The 21357-nt window shown below is 41.0% G+C and overlaps 2 protein-coding genes across 2 annotated transcripts; one reads left to right on the top strand and one right to left on the bottom strand.

The window, feature by feature from the left end:
• Nucleotides 1–136: 136 nt before the first annotated feature.
• Nucleotides 137–5900, bottom strand: qrfprb (pyroglutamylated RFamide peptide receptor b). Its single transcript, XM_030098413.1, has 6 exons — nt 5534–5900; nt 4069–4227; nt 3253–3314; nt 2382–2617; nt 642–739; nt 137–534 (listed from the first exon to the last, which is right to left on the bottom strand). The coding sequence occupies exons 1-6, from the start codon at nt 5898–5900 to the stop codon at nt 137–139; spliced, it is 1320 nt and encodes a 439-aa protein (XP_029954273.1).
• Nucleotides 5901–9087: 3187 nt separating this feature from the next.
• tbata (thymus, brain and testes associated) lies at nt 9088–12678 on the top strand. Its single transcript, XM_030098897.1, has 6 exons — nt 9088–9280; nt 10836–11006; nt 11111–11199; nt 11427–11576; nt 11764–11845; nt 12512–12678. Exons 1-6 carry the CDS (start codon nt 9088–9090, stop codon nt 12676–12678), a joined length of 852 nt encoding a protein of 283 aa, XP_029954757.1.
• Nucleotides 12679–21357: the final 8679 nt, after the last annotated feature.

The raw sequence follows: 21357 nt of genomic DNA on the forward strand, positions 1-21357 counted from the left end.
TTTGCATCTGTACACCAGACATGAAACACACGCCGTAAGTTCTTGGCACCGCACTGGATGAGATGCCCAACTGTTCCAGAGGTTTGAGCACGACTGCTGCTGGCTCGGAGTGGCTGACCGACGGGTTCGAACCTCCTCATTTGACCTGGGAGGAGCTGTTTGCGGGCAGCTCCGTCTGGATGGTGAAGATTTTCTCCCCGATCACCTCCAGGGAGCTCTCCCCGCGCGACGAGCTGGAGGCGCCCTTCTCCGCCGAGGGCGGCTCCGCCTTGTCCCCCTCGTCGGGCTTCGGGACGGCCTCCCTGCTCTGGGGCTTGACGAACTGCACGCTCAGCCTGGGCGCCGCCATGACGCCGACCTGCTGGCCGTGCTTGCGGAGGCAGTGGGACAGCGTGGAGACGCAGCTCTTCTTGAAGTTCTCGTTCATGAAGGCGTAGACGATGGGGTTGTTGAAGCTGTTGAAGAAGCCGATGGCCTGGACGATGGCCAGGATCATGTTGAGGGTCACGTCGTCATATTTCTTCTCCAGCTCGTCTGGGAAACGACACAAAAACACAGACTTTACCAACCTTCACCATCCTGCCAAGGGCTGAACTATAACCAGAATGTGAGGCTAAGCTGTGCTTTAATGCAGTACTTACAGTACTCGAAGAGCATGTGCACCGTGTGGAACGGAGCCCAGCAGACGGTAAACAGCAGGACGATGGTCACCATCATTTTAACAGCTCTTTTCTTTTTCCTATGAAAGGAGGAAAAGATGAAAAAAAAGTCATAAACGTACACTAACAATGCACATGACAGTCTTTTGTGTCACAGAAGGAAGAGCATATTCCTCTATTCATTAACAAATTCTCATGTTTTCTGGTTAATTTTCTCCCATTGTGCATGCAGGATTCAGAAATTACTCCTCCTACTTCATCAAAAGGAGGGGAAAAAAAATCATTTCTATTTCGTCCAACAGCTTGAAACACCATTTTAATGAAGCTGAGGAGATAGGAGTCATTTGTAATTTCAGTCTAAGCTCAGATTATCCTGGAACTAAGAAATCATACGACTTCTGTCGTTGCTTAATAAATAATTTTTTCAAAAATCAATGTTAAAGAAAACTTTCATTTGTGATCAGACATAACTCGAGACAACTCATCCTTTATAATGCATCCGAAGCTGTGTTAAACATCATCAAGAGCACTTTGAAGGACTTTTTAAATGCAAAGAATGTTTCAAAGTACTCATAAATAGCCCAGTCAAGTAGTTGGAAATGATCACTTAAATAATAAAAGCTGTGGGAAGCTGTGGATAATCAAGGTCATGTTTGGATGAAAAGAAGCTTTAAGATGATCACAAAATAGTTTGTTAAACTCCTTCAAGTACTTTGTATAGAAATTGAACTGCTATTGAGATGAAGGAAAATCTCCTTTAAAACTTTTTTTAAACTTAAATCTAAACTCAAAAAAAAAAAAAAAATACCAGCAGAAAGATGATTTACAATTACTGAGAACCCTCTTTTTTTGCATTTCATGAAGAAACAAGTTGATATGAGATTTAAAATTGGAATGTCACTCGCTTTTTTACAGGAGGTATGGTTTACTTCTCGTAAATATCCAGAAACGTTGGCACAGAACTGTGATTTTGTTTCCGTAGTCTGCGATCTTCTTGATATTCTGTAAGACTCTGGGGGAACGAGGGGTTTCTCCTTCTTTCATCCTGCCCGTTTTAATCCAGAGGCACCGGAGGATTCTTCCCATCTCACGTCCTCACTGACCTATCAGCTGATCACAGATCAATGGATTGTGACCCTAAGGTCTCCGCCGAGCGTGTCAGCATCAGTTCAACATCTCGCCGATTGATCCGTGTTTAATAATTAGCTTTTAATCAGTCAAGTGGAAAAAAAAAAAGTCAACTTGCTTCTGCTGCTTCCTCCATCAGGTCTGATTTCATCCAGCATGTTGTTACATAACGCTGCCAGCTGCAGGGTTTGACATGACAAGATAACAACAGTGTTTAATTGGAGGATTTAATTGATACAAACTATCATTATAATCAATCCCACCCATGGATAAATCCAACCGTCGAAATTTCTCACAATAATTCTTCTCGATATTTGCTGAGAATCTTCCCCTGACTGTATTTCACCGCTGGGTTTCCACTGCAGACTGTGATTTGCATGTTTTACTGGAGCAGGCTTTATGTCAGCTGTCAGCCCTTGTGGAGTTCAATGCTTCTCTCACCTCCAGGGAATCTTATCAACACGCTTCCTCCTCACTTGTATGCTGGCTTTGCTTGGCAACAATACAAACAAATAGCTTCACGACCTTCGGCTTTGTCACGTTTGTGTCGGCTCTCTCATTAAAGCATCGGCCGCCTCGGCGGTTCAAACGCACCTGGAGATCTTGCTGATCTCCCTGTGGTTCATGGTGTTGAGGACCGAGGCGTCGCCCACCCGCTTGCGGATCCACAGCTCGATGCCGATGCGCGTGTAGAGGAACAGCATGGCGGCCAGAGGCAGCACGAAGAGCGCCACCATGATGAAGGTGGTGTAGACCTGCCGGTGGGTCTGAGACCTCCAGCTCTCCTGGCAGCACACGTGGTAGTGATCGTACAAGAAGTCATACTTCACCTGAGAAGCAAAGTGCAGTAAGAACAAAGATCTGCTTCACAGTTCGTTGTTGATGTGTTTCCTCATGAGGCATTCAATATCTCACTTTCTCTCTCTTCTTTTGCATAAAAAGTATTTTATAACTCTGCTGGATGAATTCCATCAAAGCCTATTTTATGAACTTCACTGAGAAAGCAGCACATGACAGACTCAGGAAAAAGTTCTCCAACCAACAAATGCTAACCTCCCACACAGCTCATGAATACATTTAGTGTATTTTCATAGAATTCATATTGAAAAGAAGCGCATTTTCAGACATAAAGCAACAGAACAGTCTTCGAGCACACTTCGAGGAATTCCAGCTAACCTTGCCTTCATGTAAATACCACTGCACTCTGTGAATAGTGATGTCTTCAGTGTTTACATGTGTGTGAAGTTTCTCCTCAGCCAGTAGACTCTTTATCCAGTAAACCACACAACTGAACAAACACATCACTGACTGTTCCGCTCTTCAAACCGTCTGTTTGTTTTGCATTGTATTGGAGTTGCAATGTGGAGACGCATCGTTCGCAATATGATTTATTCCTTTATCCACTACACCTCCCCTCTTGAAGATGGAAAAACCATGCCATGAGCCACGTTTTTGAGGTTCTTACCTCGAGCTGCTGCACAAACAGCATCGGTGAGCCCACCACCACGGAGGCGACCCACACCAGCCCTGCAGGGTTCAGCAGACAGAGCACAGACGTTTTCACAGAGGTTGTACATTCTGCAGCTTTTCCATGAGTCAATAAATACAATTGTTGCCATAGCGATCTGAAGACAGCGGCTTTCACGTGGCTATCGTCAACCAGCAGTCGCAGCAGATGCATGATTAAATATTGCCTCGTGTAATTAACAAGCTTTCAGTCCTGTGGAGTCTCAGCAGGCTCCCTCCATAGTTCATTAATCTTCCACAGTGGAGGAAGGAGACTATTCAGACTGACCACTGCATGTGGAGGATCCAATGTTGTTAACACCACTAGATATCATTTCTAATTTGGTAATTTTTTAAACTGAACACAGGTCTGCACAGGTTTACTTTAAATCACCATATGGGGACAAAGACTTGAGATAATCTCCACATCTGTCAGGAGACAAACCGAGCCAGGCAGATGTTCACAGCAGCCGAGCTGAAAGTCTAATTAAATTACATTTATGAGTTGTAGAAGGGACAAAAGAAACACAAATGTCATCCTGAGAACAAAACATGCCTCTCATGCTTAATGGCATTCACGCGGTGCAGAAAAAGCCTTCCACTTCCAGCACACGTGTGTCTGTACATTCACTTCATTTCAATCAGTCACACTTGAAGCGGGGTTGTTTACTCCAATTTCAAGAGAGAGGTAAAGTACTGCACATGTTGCTGATTACATTAATCAGGGGTTGCACTTCTAAAAACACAGTAGATCGTTCAAGCAAACACATAATACCTAGCATTTTATATGCTCTCCTGGAGGAGTACTGCCTCCTCATCTTCAGTGGGAAGACGATCCCCTGGTAGCGCTCGATGGCGATGCAGGTCATTGTGAGGATGCCTGTCACGATGGCTGTCGTCTGCACAAAGGGAACTGTTTTGCAAACAAGAACTCCTGCAGGGCAGAAAACCAACACAGCAGTGGACGTGAATGGCAGACGAGGCGCCGCATTTCCCGAAATGACACAACAGCCATCAGCGATTACTCAACAGCAATCACACATATTTCACAGATGATCAGGCGCAGACCGGGAACCCACATGTTGAGTGTACCTCCTGAGATAATTGTGAGCACATCTCAATGGGAGCAAATGCTTTGAGCTGGATATGATTTTGCTATGATACAGGCTGCAGCTCGTCTCATGCACTGGTGAGAGCTGCTGTGGAAACTCCACTCCAGGAGACACATGTTGCTCTAATATCAGCTGGAAGCTTAAATTGGTTTCAGGACATGCAATCAGATCTGAGTGAATTCAAGAATTTAACTGGAAGGTGCTGAAGTTTGAACACAGCATTAAATGGCAATTATTCAATCTGTGAAAAAGTGGAAAACAATTGATGAAAAAGTGGTTCAGTCCCTCCTAATACATCTATCCTACCATACATGTTAAAAAGACACTACAGTCTGGAGACAGCAGCTGAAATTTTGCACAATTGTTTTAACAAGTTAAAAAAAATGCCTTTGAAATCTATTCCAATCTGACAATACTTCACAGTTGCTGCAAAGTGTTTTATTTGGCAGCAAAAGCAAATCCCTCCTGTTGTTCTGTGTTCTACTGTTGTGTAATTATGCATACTTGCATAACTACATTTTGTAAAAATACAAACTGAGCATCACAACTCACTTAATGAACACATCATATCTCCTATCAGGAGCAAAAAAATCTGTAAAAGTCTGAAGTTTAAAACATGAGAAGAAAGATCTGTCAGTGTCACATATTTCACCTTTCATCACTTCTCATCCTTGCATCCAATTCCTCCATCATTCTCCACAGTTCACAGACTAACTGCAGGTGGGAATCAGAGGCAAATGACTTCCTTCCTGTTGTTATCTGCCTCCTCATTTCTCACAATCCTGCATCAAATTGTTTTTTTTTCCTGCCAGATAAAAGATATAAACCATCATTTGCAGGCATCCGCTCCCAGTGTGTTTCCTTCAATTTTCCATTGATTGTACTCTTTGAAAGCTGCATTATGGAGGTCTTTTGCACTGCTCCGTGAGATATGTCAGTTATATTGACTGCCATGCATTATTGAGGCATGCTCAATAATGACTTCCAGACTTTTTGCAGGCTGTGCCGCATCATTAGTCTGTAGCACTCATGCAAATAAAAGTTGTTTATCACAATTATCCGCGTGCAATGAGTGTTTTCTTTCGTGCAAAAGCTTTAAAAAGTTGATGGAATAAGTGTGAGACCCACCTCCGAACCACTCCGAGGAGATGTTCTGCAGCAGAGTGAAGGGGATGCAGAAGAAGGTGATGAGCAGGTCGCTCACTGCCAGGGAGCAGATGAAGATATCCGTCGCCGTCTGGATCGCGCGCTTCTTCACAACTATGTAGATCACCAAACTGTTCCCAGCCAGAGCCAGGACGAAAATCACCACGTACATGATCACGAAGGTGGTCTTGGCGCTGTACGGCAACTCGGGGATGTAGACGAGCGGCTTGATGTTGTAGATCTTGACGAACTCCTGGCGGCTGAGGTTGTAGAGCTGCAGCATCTCCTGCAGCACCTCCGGGGTGATCTTCGAGGAGCCCTGCGCCGAGTCCGTGGAGGCTGCTGCCATCCTCCCGATCTGCGCCTCTAAAATCCACTCAGAGCTGGAAGCTGCTCTCCATCCTGCAGGTGCATGTGGGTGCTGTACTGACTCTTTGACTCTGCTGGTGTCGCTGCAATTATTTTTTTTTTCATTTAATTTTCCCAGACTCGACCTGCTGTAAGGCAGGGTGACAGACCAGTGGTGGGTCTGCTGACGAGGCTCTGCCTTATATAGTCTGTCAATCCTCATCTTTCAATGGGAAAATCATTTAATTTAATTTATAATTAAATGAAACCTTCGCTTTCCTCTCTGTTCAGCTTGACCCTGAATGTAGGGATACAAATCTTGCATTATTTATTTACTATATTTTATTATTGGCAGTTATTGAAGAGTGATATTGTGAATAACCTTGTTGCAACCGCAACGGAATATCAAAAACTGAGCAAGGAAATGCCAATATATGGAATATATTATTCAACTCTAACCCCCATACCACTGAAGTTCTCAGCACTTGGAAAATGATGATCATTGTTTAGCAAGTGACTAATTAGTAGCGATAGCTAGCTTCTCCAAAAAAGTAGCTGAAGTGGTAACTGACTTTTATATTAATTATATTAGATTAACATTAATATTTCAAAAGTAACAAAATTCCTCGGCCAAGTAACTATTGCATTCATTTAATTTGTAACTGTAGATAGCATTTATTTTTTCAAAACTCAAACATTTAAACCAGAGTTGATGATTCAACAAATTTTCAAAAGTAAATTGATCAACATTGTTTGGACGTTGAAATAATATTATTTTTAAGCTGATATATTTCTGAAAAACATTTAAAAGTCACGATGGTAAAAAACAACAACATACATACGTCTAAAAAAATGCTGATATTTCAATGTTGAATCCACAGGAAGTTAACAACACAACTTTAACCGTTTGATTTTCAATGCTGCTTTGACGTTGAATTAATGTTTTTCATCAACTGACATTATTTCAAAATGTATTGTTGGTCGAATGCCAGCTGGGCATCTTTCTGCAGGAGTCGTTTAGAACTTTCCTGACTGAGGAATTGGCAACAATGTATCAGTTTAAATGACGTCATCATCTAATTTGACCTACTTATGCAAATGAGCAGCAATGTAAATTAAATTCTGACATCATTTAGAACTTTCCTGACAGGAATTGGCAACAATGTATCAGTTTAAATGACGTCATCATCTAATTTGACCTACTTATGCAAATTAGCGGCTATGCAAATTAAATTCTGACGTCATTAAGAACGTTCCTGGCTGAGGAGTTGGCAACAATGTATCAGTTTTAAAGCAACATTGTTTTTTTTTTTTGTCACTGACATTGTTCACCTGCCACTGACACCAACCACATTCCATTTGTAACTGCAGACAGCATTTCTACACATGTTGAATGATTGTGCAAGCCTTCAAAGTCTATTTACTTGAGAGTTACACTCACTTAATTGATCAAATATTAGCACAATGCCACCCAGAAGGAAAACGTTCATAGATCTGACAGTTCAAATCTCCATAAAATCCATTCTTGCAAAATACTTCAATCCACTAGGGCATGGATAAGTGATGAGGGAGGGATGATGGCAGGCGAGCTTCCCACTGGGAGCAGACTAAAGGCCAGAGGCAGAGAGAGGCAGGGAGAGAAAATAATCCGAGTGGAAGAAGCGAGTTCTGGTTTTTCTGACGGTAGTTTAGCGTGAAACCCCAAAAGTGACACATGAGAGCTCGAATTTAGAGTAAAACGTGAGCGTCTCACACTCGGTGCGTATGAGCTGGCAGCTCTGATTAATGGCTGTGGATGTAGGCAGGCTGATGGTAAAGCCGACGGTCTGCACAGAGGCAGGACACAGAGAAGCAGCTCTTTTCTCACATACTAAAGGAGTATCAAGCCCACAGAAGCCTGAGACATTTTTTAATCATCAAATACTCAGACATTACGTAACGAGTACAGACTCAAGCTGCTGTTTACTCCTTGTGAAGCTCACCCATGTTCTTGAATAAAATTTTCTCCACAGTTTTCTCAAAGTAATGAATATGTGAGTGAGTTCTGTGTCGTCATCATTCAAGTGAAATCCCAGACATTTCAGTTTACTGATACTTGTTTTTCAACTATATTCACTGTTGATATACTGACTTTTTTCAGTCAGGTTAAAGGTTTTTGGAGCGCCATACCTTGACACAGTACTGTGAAGAACGTGCTGAGCCTGTAGCAGCAGCGGAAGCATCCAGCTTTGTGGAGCCTGTTTGGCCTTGGACCACACGGACTAACCTACTTAATGTGTGTGAAATGAAAAAGAAGGAAGGAAAGTTTCACTATATTCTTGTTGGAGCTACAGAGGCTCCATTAACTGCATGTGGCTAATTCAATTAATCTTTCATCTGGAAAATAAAAGGTGACAATTTAATATTGAATTCATCCTTTTGTCATTATAATGACTTTTTTTTTTCACTCTCACCATCACTTTACAGTCAGAGTAGATAAGCCGGCAAGGCTACCAAACACACCGCTGGTGCTGATGTTTGCGTCTGCAGCTTCAGGTGGTCGCGTGTCTCGAGTCCAACCGCTGGTGAAGGTCACGGAGAAATTCCAGCAGACAGTTTAAAGGATTGTAAACATCCACCCAGACTGTTTTCCGTTTCACATAACAGCAGTCGAAGACAACATACAGCGTTTGATGGTCAAGTGTCGGTGGCTTCCCTCTCCTTTCACCCGCCAACTTTTGAGACCCAAATCATTATGTAATGTTAGAGGAGCTAAACTCCAGCTGGTTTGCTGAGAGAGAGAGAAAAAAAATGCTGTCTTCAGTACAGCAGCACACAACATGCCATTGTTTAGGTCCTGTTCCTTAGCAACAAAAGCAACACAAAGCATCGAGTCCCAAAGGATTTTAGCAGCAGCCGGGTTTTCAGAGGTAAGTCTTCATATTTATCTTTCTATACATCTTTTTCTGTTCATTTTTGCCACCTGGAAGAACACAAAGCCTCCATTTGTGGCCATTTGAGTGGACATCTGGGTCTCCATTATGCTTCTTTTAAGATGGTTTTGCAGTTACAACTACAACTTCTCCACCGAAACCGTTTATAACAACAAAGACGAGAATCACTTCAGCATTCGTGAAATTCAGACTGTTTCTGTGAAATCACGTTAGAGCTCGACACGTTTTTCATCGGAGCCAGCTGCTGCCGCGGACATGTCCACAGCACAGAGTCCAGGCCCCCGGGGGTCCACCGGGGAGAGGAGCCACGGTCACGTTGATCTGGTGCCGCTCACCGCCAACTTCACCAAGATGCTGACAAAAGGCAGCGCTCGCTTCGGCGCCCTGAGTCACCACTCCTTCTTTTCCCGCCACAACCCTCACCCAAACAGGGTGAAGCACATTCAAGGTAAGAACATCTTCAGTCCACACGCTCAAGTTAATAAAGAAACTCCAGGTAATGCTTTTATCATTTCAAATTCAATCAAAAGTCAATTTTGCACTTTGGTTCATTGCTTAGCGGCCTTGAGTGCTGAGAAATTTACTCTGTTTGAAATATACTACTTTACTTCTGTAGATTTTGTTATTAAAGCAACACATGCAGTCTGTGGCAAAAAGAATGACTCAAAAAGTTACAGAAGGAACATCAGCAAAAAATCAAACGTTCTCTTCATTGCTTGTCTTTCCTGATGAAGGCTGTCCACTTCATGACAGGGAACACCGAGTTCCCAAAATAACAACAGGTACAACTTATGTTTAGAAAAGTCACATTTCAGAGCAGAATGCGATTATCTTTCTTGTAACACCAGCCATGAACAGTCCAGACCAAAAAACATGAAAACATTTTGATGTGGTTTGTGAGTCCTCACCATGAGTGGGAGATGAAGCACTGCTGCTGCTGCTGCAGGGCTGTTTGCTTTCAGCATCCCTAAAACTAAAGTTTTCAGCTTCATAACCACACTTTAAAAACAACCACAACATTAAACACTTCATCTGAACTGCTTTTAATAAATCTTCTAATTCTTTTTATTAGGGTGTAAAAGTGATTAACAATAATGACAGTGAACAATTACTTTATTTTTCTCACTTTAATTTCAATTTCATCTAGTAGCCTTCTGAAGTGTATTCACAAGCCACTTAATCTAACTGATCACGCCCACATTAGCTTTTAAATGCTCCTGTTTCTGTGATTTCTCCTTCCTTTTTCTTGTTTTGTCTCCTCATTACTGAAACAATGTTTCACACATGCCTGCTGATCCTTACAAAGAACAAAGCTTCTAAATTTAACAGGGTACAGCGACTGCAGGTGATACAGTTGGCGAACGCTGGATTTGACCCACGCGCAATATGCTTGACATCCCTTCTCTCCAATATCGAACATCGCTAACAATCTCTTCACTGGCAATCATCTCTGTCTCTGCCTGCTGCGATCAGAAGTCGCCACAGGAGATCACCTGCCCCCTTCTCACCTCATCTACCTCCACTGCTGTTACACCAATCTTCTCCATCTTCTCCTTCGCTACATCTATGAATCCTATCTGAGATCCTTACTTGCACTAATCGTTCCCTGCCTCTTCTGGTTGCTTATTCCGCAGTTATTATTAATTCTTGGACACTTTTACAGCCAGTCTGTATTATTTGCTGTCAATCCAACAACTTAGTTACTTGTTAAATAATCAGCATGTTGGATTTGCTTTATGACAGGACAAACTAACACAAATCTCAAAAAGCCGGCTCAATTTGCTTTGAAGTTCAAAACACGGATCAGATATGTGTGCTGCATGAAAGACGTGAATGCATCACTGATAGGAAAGTAGGTTTCATGCCTGAGGGGGCTGCCTTTAGTCTCAGTAGGAGCTCCGCTGGCGTATTTCCTCAGGTATGGCTTTGATTGTTCCGTATTTCTGTGACACTTGAACATGCATGAGGGCCGAGTGAATGCAGCGCACCTCTCTTTCCCACAGGACTTAATGGAAGGCCCATTTGCACGGTGAGGGATGATTGGTTCGTCACCTCATCTTTATTTCCTCATCCACTTCTCAAGGGCCACACGCTCAGGAAAGCCGCGGCGCCGGCCTTTGCCTTCCCTTATGTTCAAACTCTGCACGGAGTGAGCGGAAACCAAAGCAAATCAGGCATGCTCATCTCACGTAAACTCCTCATCCCGTCGACACGCATCTTCAAAGAGTCCAGTTTAGATTTAAATCAAAAGTGATTGTTCTTTTGCATTATTCTACAGCGCTGTTTTCAGAGGCCTGGAGGGATGAGCTCAAGGAGCTGGTTGCAAAAGTCAATCTGTCTTCTCAGGCACAAAAAGACAAAAAAGAGGTGTGTGTATTTCTGTATCAACTGCATTGTGAATGCTATGCTAGAATAATGACGTGCAGCTCATGCCTGAGTACACTTTAGCCTGCAGCTACATGAAACCTTTGAAGACACTAATTAGCATTTTAAAGGAAGGACAGATACCCGAAGTTCAATACAAATGCAATTAATGTTGCGTTGTGCCCCATTTTGTATATGCAAAGATGGACAGATGCGTCAGTGTATTTCAGGAAACACAGGAGGATGGATTTGTCCGTCGACAGACGCAATATTCAGCAGAAACGGGGAGGATTATTCCTCCATCCAGCAAGTCTTATCACCGCAAATCCTATTCGCAGCATCTGAAGTACCCTCAACCTTTCCGGGATCAAGAACTGACGGTGATGCAGTCCTTCAATGGCCAAGTTTTTTTCTGTATTTTGTATTAAAAACAAAACAAAAAAAAAAAGAAAATTGGAATACTAAAGTAAAAGAAATGCTTTTTGAACCAAGGATGTTTGATTTGTGTCAGTAGTAACTTAACTGGTTTCCCTCTAAACCTGCAGTGATGTTCTGTTATCTGCTCAGGTTTTGGAGGTTCTCTGTCAGATCCTGCAGACAGACTCCCTGTCCACAGTCCAGCAGTGGCTTCTGCTGGCAGGACAAAGAGGTAAACTCTGTAGTTTAAAAGGTATTGACTGATCTTGTAAATAGAGGAGATGACAGAAGTTTGCGAAGAAGTTATGCAACCATTTGAGTTAACCACTGCAGCTAGTGAAAGTATAAAGTTGACCTTGATTATAAAACACTGTAGTAGCAAGAAAAATCAATTTCAATTTCAAATGTTTCATTGTGTTTGATAAGATTTGTTTTTGTTGAGTCCAAAAAGAATAAATGAAAGCTTAGTGCAATTCTGAGCTAAATCTGGTCAAATTGTTTTGGCACATACACTTTGGCCATAAAGCAAATGCCATATGAACATATCTGTATGTATCACAAGTTTTCTTGGATACGGTCTTTATTCACACATATGCTTCGCCTACACAGTACTAATGACTTTAATGACCCCTATGCATTCACATGCACCTTTATGAATTATGGATCCACTGCAGGTAAGTGTCATGAAACTCCTCATTCTTCACTTTTTAAATAAGCAATGAATAACTGGACTGCTGGAAAAAAAAAAGTTGTGAAAGGCCTAAATGACTTTAACACTGTTTTCCATCACTCGAAGAGCTCATCTGCCTCTTCACCATTCTCAACATTTACTTTTGCCAATGACACGTTCAGTGGAATCATAATTACTGTAATAAGCTGCAATTATGTGATGTGACAGAGAAAGATCTGGTGATGGGGATGATCAGGCAAGCTCTGGGTGGCGTCGATCTCTCAGGTCGTGACCTCCAGCACTTTCAGCCTTATCGTGCCGGCGCATCTGCTCCAGTGTGCGGTTCATCCTTTGAGCAACCATGGAGAAAAACAAGGAAAACAAGGTCAAGATGAACTCATACATATTCACTTTCTCTTATTCTGCTTGGGAATACTTAAAGTTTAATTTTTTTTGTTTTGTTTTTTTCCCCTCATAGTTCACCGTTGTGCGACGACAAACCAGGTAAACATGTACTTCTGTTTGTTTTAACAAATCGTGTTGCTGCCTTGATAATTTACTAAACCATCTTCAGACTTGACCTTGGGTGAAGTGACAGATGTTCTGTTTGAGCCCAAAACTTTTTCATTTGGAATCATTTTTCTTGCTGTCACAGTTGGGGATCTGAAATTGTTAATTTATTCTTCTAAAGTTAGTTTCTCACTGAAATGAATTTCATCTTAATACTGATCCCTGTTCTAACCTTTCACAAACGCTGCAGACCGACTGACCTTTTCCATCATTTACATGACAAAAAAAAGTGATTATTTCTTTTCTTACAAAGAATGAATGATTTCTGATAGAGAAAATGATGGAGAAAAGAACAGATGTGACCTTGGTTTTTGTGAGACATTGTTGCTTTTTTTTTTCCATCAATCTGAGCGCTCTTTGCAGAGAGGATCGGAGATGCAGAAGTCCTTCAAGTCCATGCAGGAACCCCAGATAATCATCATCCTTCACTGCTGGAGGCTGAGCATGTGTAGAGCTCGAGCACTGACAGTAATCCTGAATATATGCTGATACACGATATACATCCATATTGTGTCTTGTGGACTGTTATCGTTTAGTAAATGTTTCTCTTAAATGCATGTGTCAGCAGTTCATTAGAGTAGTTTTCATTTACACTTATTTAATTTACACAGCCAGCATGCTATCAGTGTGTTTGTCAAGATTAAAGACAATGTCACATTTTGGTGAAGGATATATTGAATAAAACTAAGTTTTGAAATTCATGTTTTTGTATTTCCTAAAAATGGGTGGTGTTTTTTTTCCCCCCACTTAGCTTGATTGTCTCTTTTGAAAGGTAGCAGACTCTGATTTCTGATTATGACAAAGCAGGACAGTGAAGTCGGATATTGTCAGAAAGCCACTTTCACCAACATACAAAAGCAAGAGCCCTCACTCTGAAACCCAATGGCTTCAAGTTCTTATTCAAGTAACTTATCAGCATTCAGGCAACATAAAAAAAGTTCAATTCAATTTAAAGTTTGGATGTACTTAACACACAAAAACGCTCCATTAAGGCATGAAGGTGCAGATCTGAGGGCAAAGACTCAGACAACTGCACAGCAAACATTGCATGACAAGACGATCCGGCAAGCAGAACACACACAAAGAGCCTCTTATAAGCCCAGAGCACCAGGTGACAGCAATCACACACTCAGGCACCGGCAAAGCACATCAGGGCAGAGAACGGCAATCAGACATGAGGAGAGGGAGTGAACGGAGCCTGAAACGATATTCACACAGTGAGAAACGCCATAAAAACACAGGACAAAACGCAAACCAAGACAAAATGTCAGCTCTTCAAATGATCCATATGTGTTTTGATACAACAGGAGCTCCAACATTATCAGCATAATCATGGAGGCTTCATCCCTTAAGTGGCACAGTAGCCATATTTATGAACCCATCTCAGAATGAATCGTTGTAGAAAGGCTGATAAACTGATTCCACATCAGCACACTCAACCTGTGATCACTGTAAATATCTTCTCTGTGCTCATTTTATTTCACCATCATCTTCCGTATTCTGTGAGAAGTTGTTTGACGTGCTGTACATGAAAATGTGACTCAGAGTGAAAACAGACCCTAAATGTAACTTAGAAGTTGAGAGCGTGTTTTCTATTCATCTAAACCTGTGACGAACTTCAACCTATATATACTTATCTATTGTCATGAACTTGTGATTTGACCACTAAGAAATGTTTTAATGTTCTATTATCAATATAAATGATCATAAATCTCTATTTCAAAGTTTTACATGATGTGGTCGGAAAAAAAACCCCTCTTCACAGCATCTCAGCACTGAGAGGTAGTGTGATTATATCCTCAGAAATATAACATGAGGAGATTGCAGAGCAGATTATTATCATCTAAGTAATCAACAGTGAAAGGTTAAACAATGTCATCTGATAACAGTTCTTGAAGTGGACAGCTACAGACTGAAGGATAATTGCTACTTTGCTTTGTCCACGTGATTTGTGCATCTGGTTTCTGACAATGATCTGAAGGAGCTTCCAGCCAGTCCAGAGGTTGCTCTTCAAAAATGCTCTTCCTGGTTTCTGAAAGGCAGTGAACCTTGATAAAACTTTACTGGCCATCTCTGATTTCTCTGCCACGTCAACAAAACTGTTTACAGGCTGGAATGGACAAATAAATATGGGCCATATAACAAGTGTGTGAAAGTCTTTGGTTAATTCATTCACGTTTTGAACATTGCATAAATGAACGAACCATTTTTGCTTTTTTAAAAGCTAAATGAACTTTAGAGGACATTTAGGATTTGACACACTCTTTCAGACTGAAATGGTTCGGTTCCATTAAATTATTAGTCTATGATGTTTTCATTAATAAAATAGTAACATGTAATTTTGAGCATGACAAAACAGAATAGTTTGTTCTCACAACCATGGCCAGGATCTCTAAATGGATTCCATGTTTTCTTCACAATAAAATACAAGGCCCTGAGATGGAATCTTTTAAATGTTTTGTGAAGAGATTCTCAGAATAGTACCATAAAAGTACATTGCATAAAAGACTGCACAAGCAAGCTGTGGAGTTTATGTGATCCTGCAACTGTCCAAAAGCCTGACCCTCCATCGAGCTGGGGCTCCTTCGTGAACAGTGGCTTCACACGTGGACGGAGTTCTTCTGCTTGGATGTATCGGGGAACTCATCACTGTTTTGTAAAAGTTAATCAAACTCTTCTCCGGTCAGCCACACTGCCTGAGCGTCTTCATTAATATTCTCAACTGAAGCCAAGTCAGAATTGACTGTAGGAACAAATCCAGCACTAATTAGGTTGCTCTGCAGCGTTCCAGCAGTTAGTCTTAATATCATCAATGACAAACACTGGAATCACTGTTCCCTTCTTTCAAACAGTCTTTTATTTGAAGTTCAGTCACAAAGCATCACCGAGGGAAATATCTGAGTGTGTCTTTCAGCTTTTTGCCTGAGCCACATATGGCTTCCACAACAGGACGGCCAGCTTCCTCTGAGCCAACACCAGCCGCAGAGAAGACTTCAGAAGGAGCCTCAAAGCAGGAACTGATAGTCCCAAACATACTGCAGTTCTTCCCCACACTCGTCTGCAAATGAAAAGAAATGTCCGTCTTGGTGACGGATCACTCTCCTTCACTGGAAAATATATAGAAACTATAAACACATACTTCACTACAAGCAATGGTTGAGTGAGTTAGCCATATTTCTTATTGTTAAGCGCAACTGTGATCTCTCAGAATCATACAAAAACATCGTCAGAGCAGGGAAGCTTAAAAAAATTGAGAAACATAAATACAGCTAAATTATGCAATGAGCAAACGAGGCTGTGGAAATAACAAGAAGTCTCCTTCGAAGTCTCTGGCCCAAACGGTAGATATTTAATTGTTGCTGGCTCCCTATACGGCACTTCACTGCTTCTAGTTAATATTTATGCCACTAATTGGGATGTTGCAGGATTCCTTGGACAGCTTGTCTCTAATATCCCAGACCTGTCCTCCCATTTACTTGTCATGGGAGGAGACTTCAATTAGTCAAATAAAGACCATTCATCTACCAAGCTGCAACAATTTCAAAGACCTTTATGGATAACTTCCTGATTTCAGACCCCTGGCATTTTTTTTAATCCTACAAGCAAAAAATCTACTGTTTTTTTTTTTCTCTGTACACTATGCATTTGCTCATATGGATTATCTTTTACTAGATAACAGACTACTTCCAAATGTTGCTCCTGCCTCATGTGCGTACAAACCCATAGTTAATTCTAACCATTCACCTGTTTCAGTTGGTATCTGTTTTAATGGCAATTTTCAGTCACGTTCACTCTGGCGTTTTAACGCACTCTTGCTGTCAGATGACAATTTTAATGATATAAACTCAGAACGAATTGATCTATTTTTGAGCATTAATAAGACTCCTGAAATTGCAGCAACTGTTCTGCGGGAGACTTTGAAGGCTTACATTCAGGGACAGGTAATCTCATGTGTGAGTCATGAGAGTAGGAAAAAGAAAGAAATGATTGCCACTCTCACAAAGCACATTGCCCAATTAGATGCTGAGTTTTCAGTTTTTCTAAGGTCAATTACATATAAAGAGCATCTTATAGCACATACTGACTTTAGTAGTTTAACCGCTGATCATGCTGTTAAATTATTATAAGAGACAGGCAGTATATATTTTGAACACGGTGACAAAGCGGAAAGAGTTCTGGTCCATCGTCATTAAGTGCCCAAGCCCAGATGGCTTTGAATTAAAGGTATTGTTAACTGTGACCAGGAACAAAAAGTGTTGTTATATGCAGATGACCTTCTTCTCTACATATCTGATTTTACTTTATCGATCCCTGCTGTTCTTTCTCTTCTGGACACATTTGGGTCTGTAACTAGTTACAGACTGAATTTGGGCAAAAGTGAATTGCTTCTTGTTAACAAGGCTGCTTGTGAATGCCCTCTACAGACCTTATCATTTAAAATAGCCAGTCACCAATTTAAATGTCTTGGAGTGCAGGTAACTAAAAAACACATGGAACTTTTTAAAGTAAATTTTACTCCTCTCATGACTCAAATCCAGGACCTAAACCGTTGGTCAGTACTCACATTGTCTTTAGCTATACCCGTATTAATATTATCAAAATGAGCATTCTTGCTAATTTTTGATGTCTTTTTCATTGTGTTCTGGTATTTCTCACTCAAGCATTTTTTCAAAAGTTAGACTCTCTCATTTCTGACTTTGTTTGGAACAAGAAAACAACTAGACTGCAAAAACATTTTTTGCAAAGGCCAAAGAAATAGGCCTTACCTAATTTCCAATGTTATTTTTGGGCCGCTACCTTTGAAATAATTCAGTTTTGGTTGTATTTGCACTTACAACTTATGGCCCCAGTTTGGTTGAAAATAGAAAATGCTTCTTGTGGAGCTGTATCTCTTATAGCTTTGATGCTTAGAAGCATTTCTTGAAGTTGCTACTGAATTAAAAGGCACGATTTCATGTATATACTCTCAGATTCATTCTTTACAGATGGCTTCTTTGAGCTCTATCAATTCACTTTGGCAAGAAAATCTGGGAATGGTGTTCAAAGATGATCTAAAGAAGGAAATTTTGAATAAAGTACATAATTTATCAATTTGTGTCAGACACGGCCTGATACAGTGCAAAATTTTACATTGTAAACACCTAACAAAATTCAGGCTGGATGTATCAGAATATGGATTCAATCTATGACCGATGTCGTCAGGCTGATGCATCTTATATTTATAGGGTATGTTCTAGTCATGTCTGGCTTTGCCTACTGATCTAACATTTTGAGGTCACGGGGAAGAAAATTGCACTAAATTCGGTGTTGGCATTGTTTGGCGCAACTGGTAATACCGCATCACTTTCCTCTGCACAAAGTCCCTTTGCAGCTTTTTCTAGCCTTCGAGCAAGGCACTTAAATCTCCTGAATTGGAAGTCTGTTACCTCGCCGAGCTGCACTCTGTGGGAATTTGTATTGTGTACTTTTTTTGGCCTTGGAACTCAGCTGAGATTTGAAAAACTTGGTATTTGTATAGTTCATTGTGAAACATCTTTACATCACAATTGATTTAACACACCGGTTTCTAGCTTGGTTTGTCTCCTTGGTTGCAAGAATCTGAAAGCGCAAATAGACAAGTAACACTTACAATAATGAAGATGCAACAAATAATCCTGAGCTCATGTTTTCGGACTGTGAAAGGGAACCAGAGCTCCTTTTTACAAAATCCACTCATGCACAGGTAGAACACGACACAAAGACACTTCAAGGCTCAAACAGGGAGATCGGTATTGACCACTACAATACTGAGCAGGAATCTGTCTCAAATTGTAGCTGCTGTTGAATTCAAACAGAGCTATTATGAAAAATGAAATATAAAATATTCATGAACTCTTTCATGAAAAGTCCTTTTTTTCTATCTTGTTCATCAGGAGTAAGTTTTATTTTCTTGACTTTGAAGTTTCTTTTCTCCACGTTTTGTCATGATTAAGATGTAAATGGAACATAATATTCCATTCAGGCAGAGTGCGATTTCACCGCCAAGTAACAGTTTTTCTTAACAATAAAGAGAAAATAGAATTAAATTATAGAGACTGGATTTTTTTCCGACCTCTGACTGGCTTGTTGTAGACAAAATGCTTTTCAATGACACCCGTGAAAATAAAGCAGAAAAATTGCAAGTGATTGTAAATTGCTGAGTGTTTTTGCAGGCGTCAGAGGTCATCCTTGCTGTTCACAGGCGCTGAAGGCTTCTCCCTGGTCGTGTGACCACATTTGGAGGGTAGCCGCCCTGTTCAGCAGGTGAAGTTCAGCTTTAACGTCACATATCCTTCCCGCAAGGCCGCCTCTTGCCTCCCGGCGATAAGAGGCAGCTGCTTTCTGCTGCCCTATCAGATGCGGGGGGGGGGGGTGGCGCTGGGGCCTCGACCAAATATTTTAAGACGTGACAGTGACCCCCGCCTCCCTCTCCAGCTCTCACACACACACACACACACACACACACACACTCGGAAACAAGCACACACACAGAGGCTTCGCTGCTGTAGTCATTGAAGCAGGCAGCGACAGAGGGAGCTGTTCCAGAATGAGAAGTTTTACTCGTGCAAGACGCAGTAAGGCTGTGGAGTCCCGAGATAATGACGTGCTATCAATAAAAACACTCAACAGAGAGATGATGGTAATGTTTTCAGGCAGTGATTGTTTGTGGTCGTCTTGGGTTTAGTTTTGAACTGTTGACCTTTGACCACCATGTGAAATTTAATTCTACATTTAAATGTCAATAAATTATTCTAAATGCATGTTTTAGACAGTCCAAAAAAGTGTGGTTTTAAAGTTGTTATGGAAATTTATCCAAAGACGGGTATCTCCCTGACCCTGGAACTTAACAGAAAAATGATGTAACTACAGCACGGGCTGCAAGGGAAGTCAGTTAAAAAAAAAAACTAAACGCTGAAGTGCACAGATATGACAATCAATAAGCAACTGCAAAAAGAGCAGCAAGGCTCCATATGTCAATTATGATATGCAGAACAAGAATGCAGAGTGCATTGAAATATGATTTATTGCAATTCTGCAATTTGTTTACAGTTTCTCATGAGATCAGGTGTTATAGCCAAATCTGCAGGGCTGAAAATTATGTTTGCTCTGTGTGTGTGTGTGTGTGTGTGTGTGTGTGTGTGTGTCCATGCATGTTCTTCGTGTTACTTAGTATTCGGATGTTCACTTCAAATCTTCATGATATTCCCACCGCTGTGGAAAAAAAAAAAAAATTGTTTCCATAAATCAAGGGATGCACATAAATCACAGCGGTTTGTCCTGGATATGAAGCGTCAGTTTGCACAGAAAATAAATTACCTTTCAAGTATGAACTCTGGCTCCTGTAGTTCTACTTATTTTTCAGACATTTGTCATGAAGAGTGCAGCAGTCTACAGGCTTTAATTATTTCACTCCGACATCTTTTTCTGGCTCGGGATGCAGAAATCTAGTGTGTTTGTGGTGAGTAGCCCAATTTAAATACCGGATCATGCATAACATATAATTACCCCTGAGTGCACCTCTTATGTTCATGTTATCAGTATTGCCCTGAGAAGTGTGACTGCCCATTTTTGATGGCACTGTGGTAATGTTATGTAAATATGCTCTTCATTGCTTCATCTTGTTCAGTGATTCGTTAAATTTCCTCAAAGTCCAACTCCGAGCTTTGTTTTCTTTCAGGGTCACATTGCTAGAACGGATCCAAACAATCTTCAGGTTTTTTTTTAAATGTAGATTTCCTCTGATCCCTGACATCACACACCCTCTCAAACATCCTACAGTTGTGAGTTCTGCCAAGTGGTGTAAAGAGAAGCGAGGCAGATGCATGATCTCATGAGGACTACTGCTTTTAGTCTATTTTTGCCTTGAGAGAGCCTTTGTGTCAGAGGAGATGAGAAGTAATTAATGTGCATAATTTACCTTTCACAGAATCTATAATGAACCATTGGTGAAGCTGGTTTAGATTCATGCATTTATATACTCTACTCTCTTGATCATCTGGATTCAAATGAAGGACAAATGAAATTAAAATGAACTAAATGTAATCACATTACTCTGATCAGATCAGTATCCTGCTTCAGGGTCTGATCAGGCTGAGAATACTTCTCTTCCAGGTGCATTCTGCTTTGCAACTGCCATTTTCTTCAAAACGCCTTGAGGCGTCATGCTGTGAGTTTATTGCATCCGATCACAATTTCAGAAGGATAGAATCTAATCAGAGACATAATTACAGCAGTGTTTAATCAGGGGTCAATTATCCACTTCAAGGACCTTGTTGCCCAGAGATTTTCACATGTATATGTCAGACACCTCTTTGATTCCCATAGGAAGAAAACACTTTCATACAGTTGGATAACTCGCCTTTTTCCAGTTATAAACTAAATCCTTAAATGTGTTCTTGCCTCACAGAAAGATGTTTCTTTTAATTAGACTTTGTGTTTCTTCCTGTTGCCCTCGTGGTTAAAAGAGTTGGAGACTCTGCATATTG

This window comes from Salarias fasciatus, chromosome 8 (assembly GCF_902148845.1).
Source record: "Salarias fasciatus chromosome 8, fSalaFa1.1, whole genome shotgun sequence".
Taxonomy (NCBI): Eukaryota; Metazoa; Chordata; class Actinopteri; order Blenniiformes; family Blenniidae; genus Salarias; species Salarias fasciatus.

Excerpts from the sequence above, each read along its gene's own strand:
- qrfprb (XM_030098413.1), bottom strand. The coding sequence starts at position 5,900 with ATGGCAGCAGCCTCCACGGACTCGGCGCAGGGCTCCTCGAAGATCACC. Across the intron at positions 3,315-4,068 it reads GAGAGCATATAAAATGCTAG|GGCTGGTGTGGGTCGCCTCC; the intron begins GTATTATGTGTT and ends TGAACCCTGCAG. Across the intron at positions 2,618-3,252 it reads TGTTTGTGCAGCAGCTCGAG|GTGAAGTATGACTTCTTGTA; the intron begins GTAAGAACCTCA and ends TTTGCTTCTCAG.
- tbata (XM_030098897.1), top strand. The coding sequence starts at position 9,088 with ATGTCCACAGCACAGAGTCCAGGCCCCCGGGGGTCCACCGGGGAGAGG. Across the intron at positions 11,007-11,110 it reads CGGAAACCAAAGCAAATCAG|CGCTGTTTTCAGAGGCCTGG; the intron begins GCATGCTCATCT and ends ATTATTCTACAG. Across the intron at positions 11,200-11,426 it reads CACAAAAAGACAAAAAAGAG|GAAACACAGGAGGATGGATT; the intron begins GTGTGTGTATTT and ends AGTGTATTTCAG.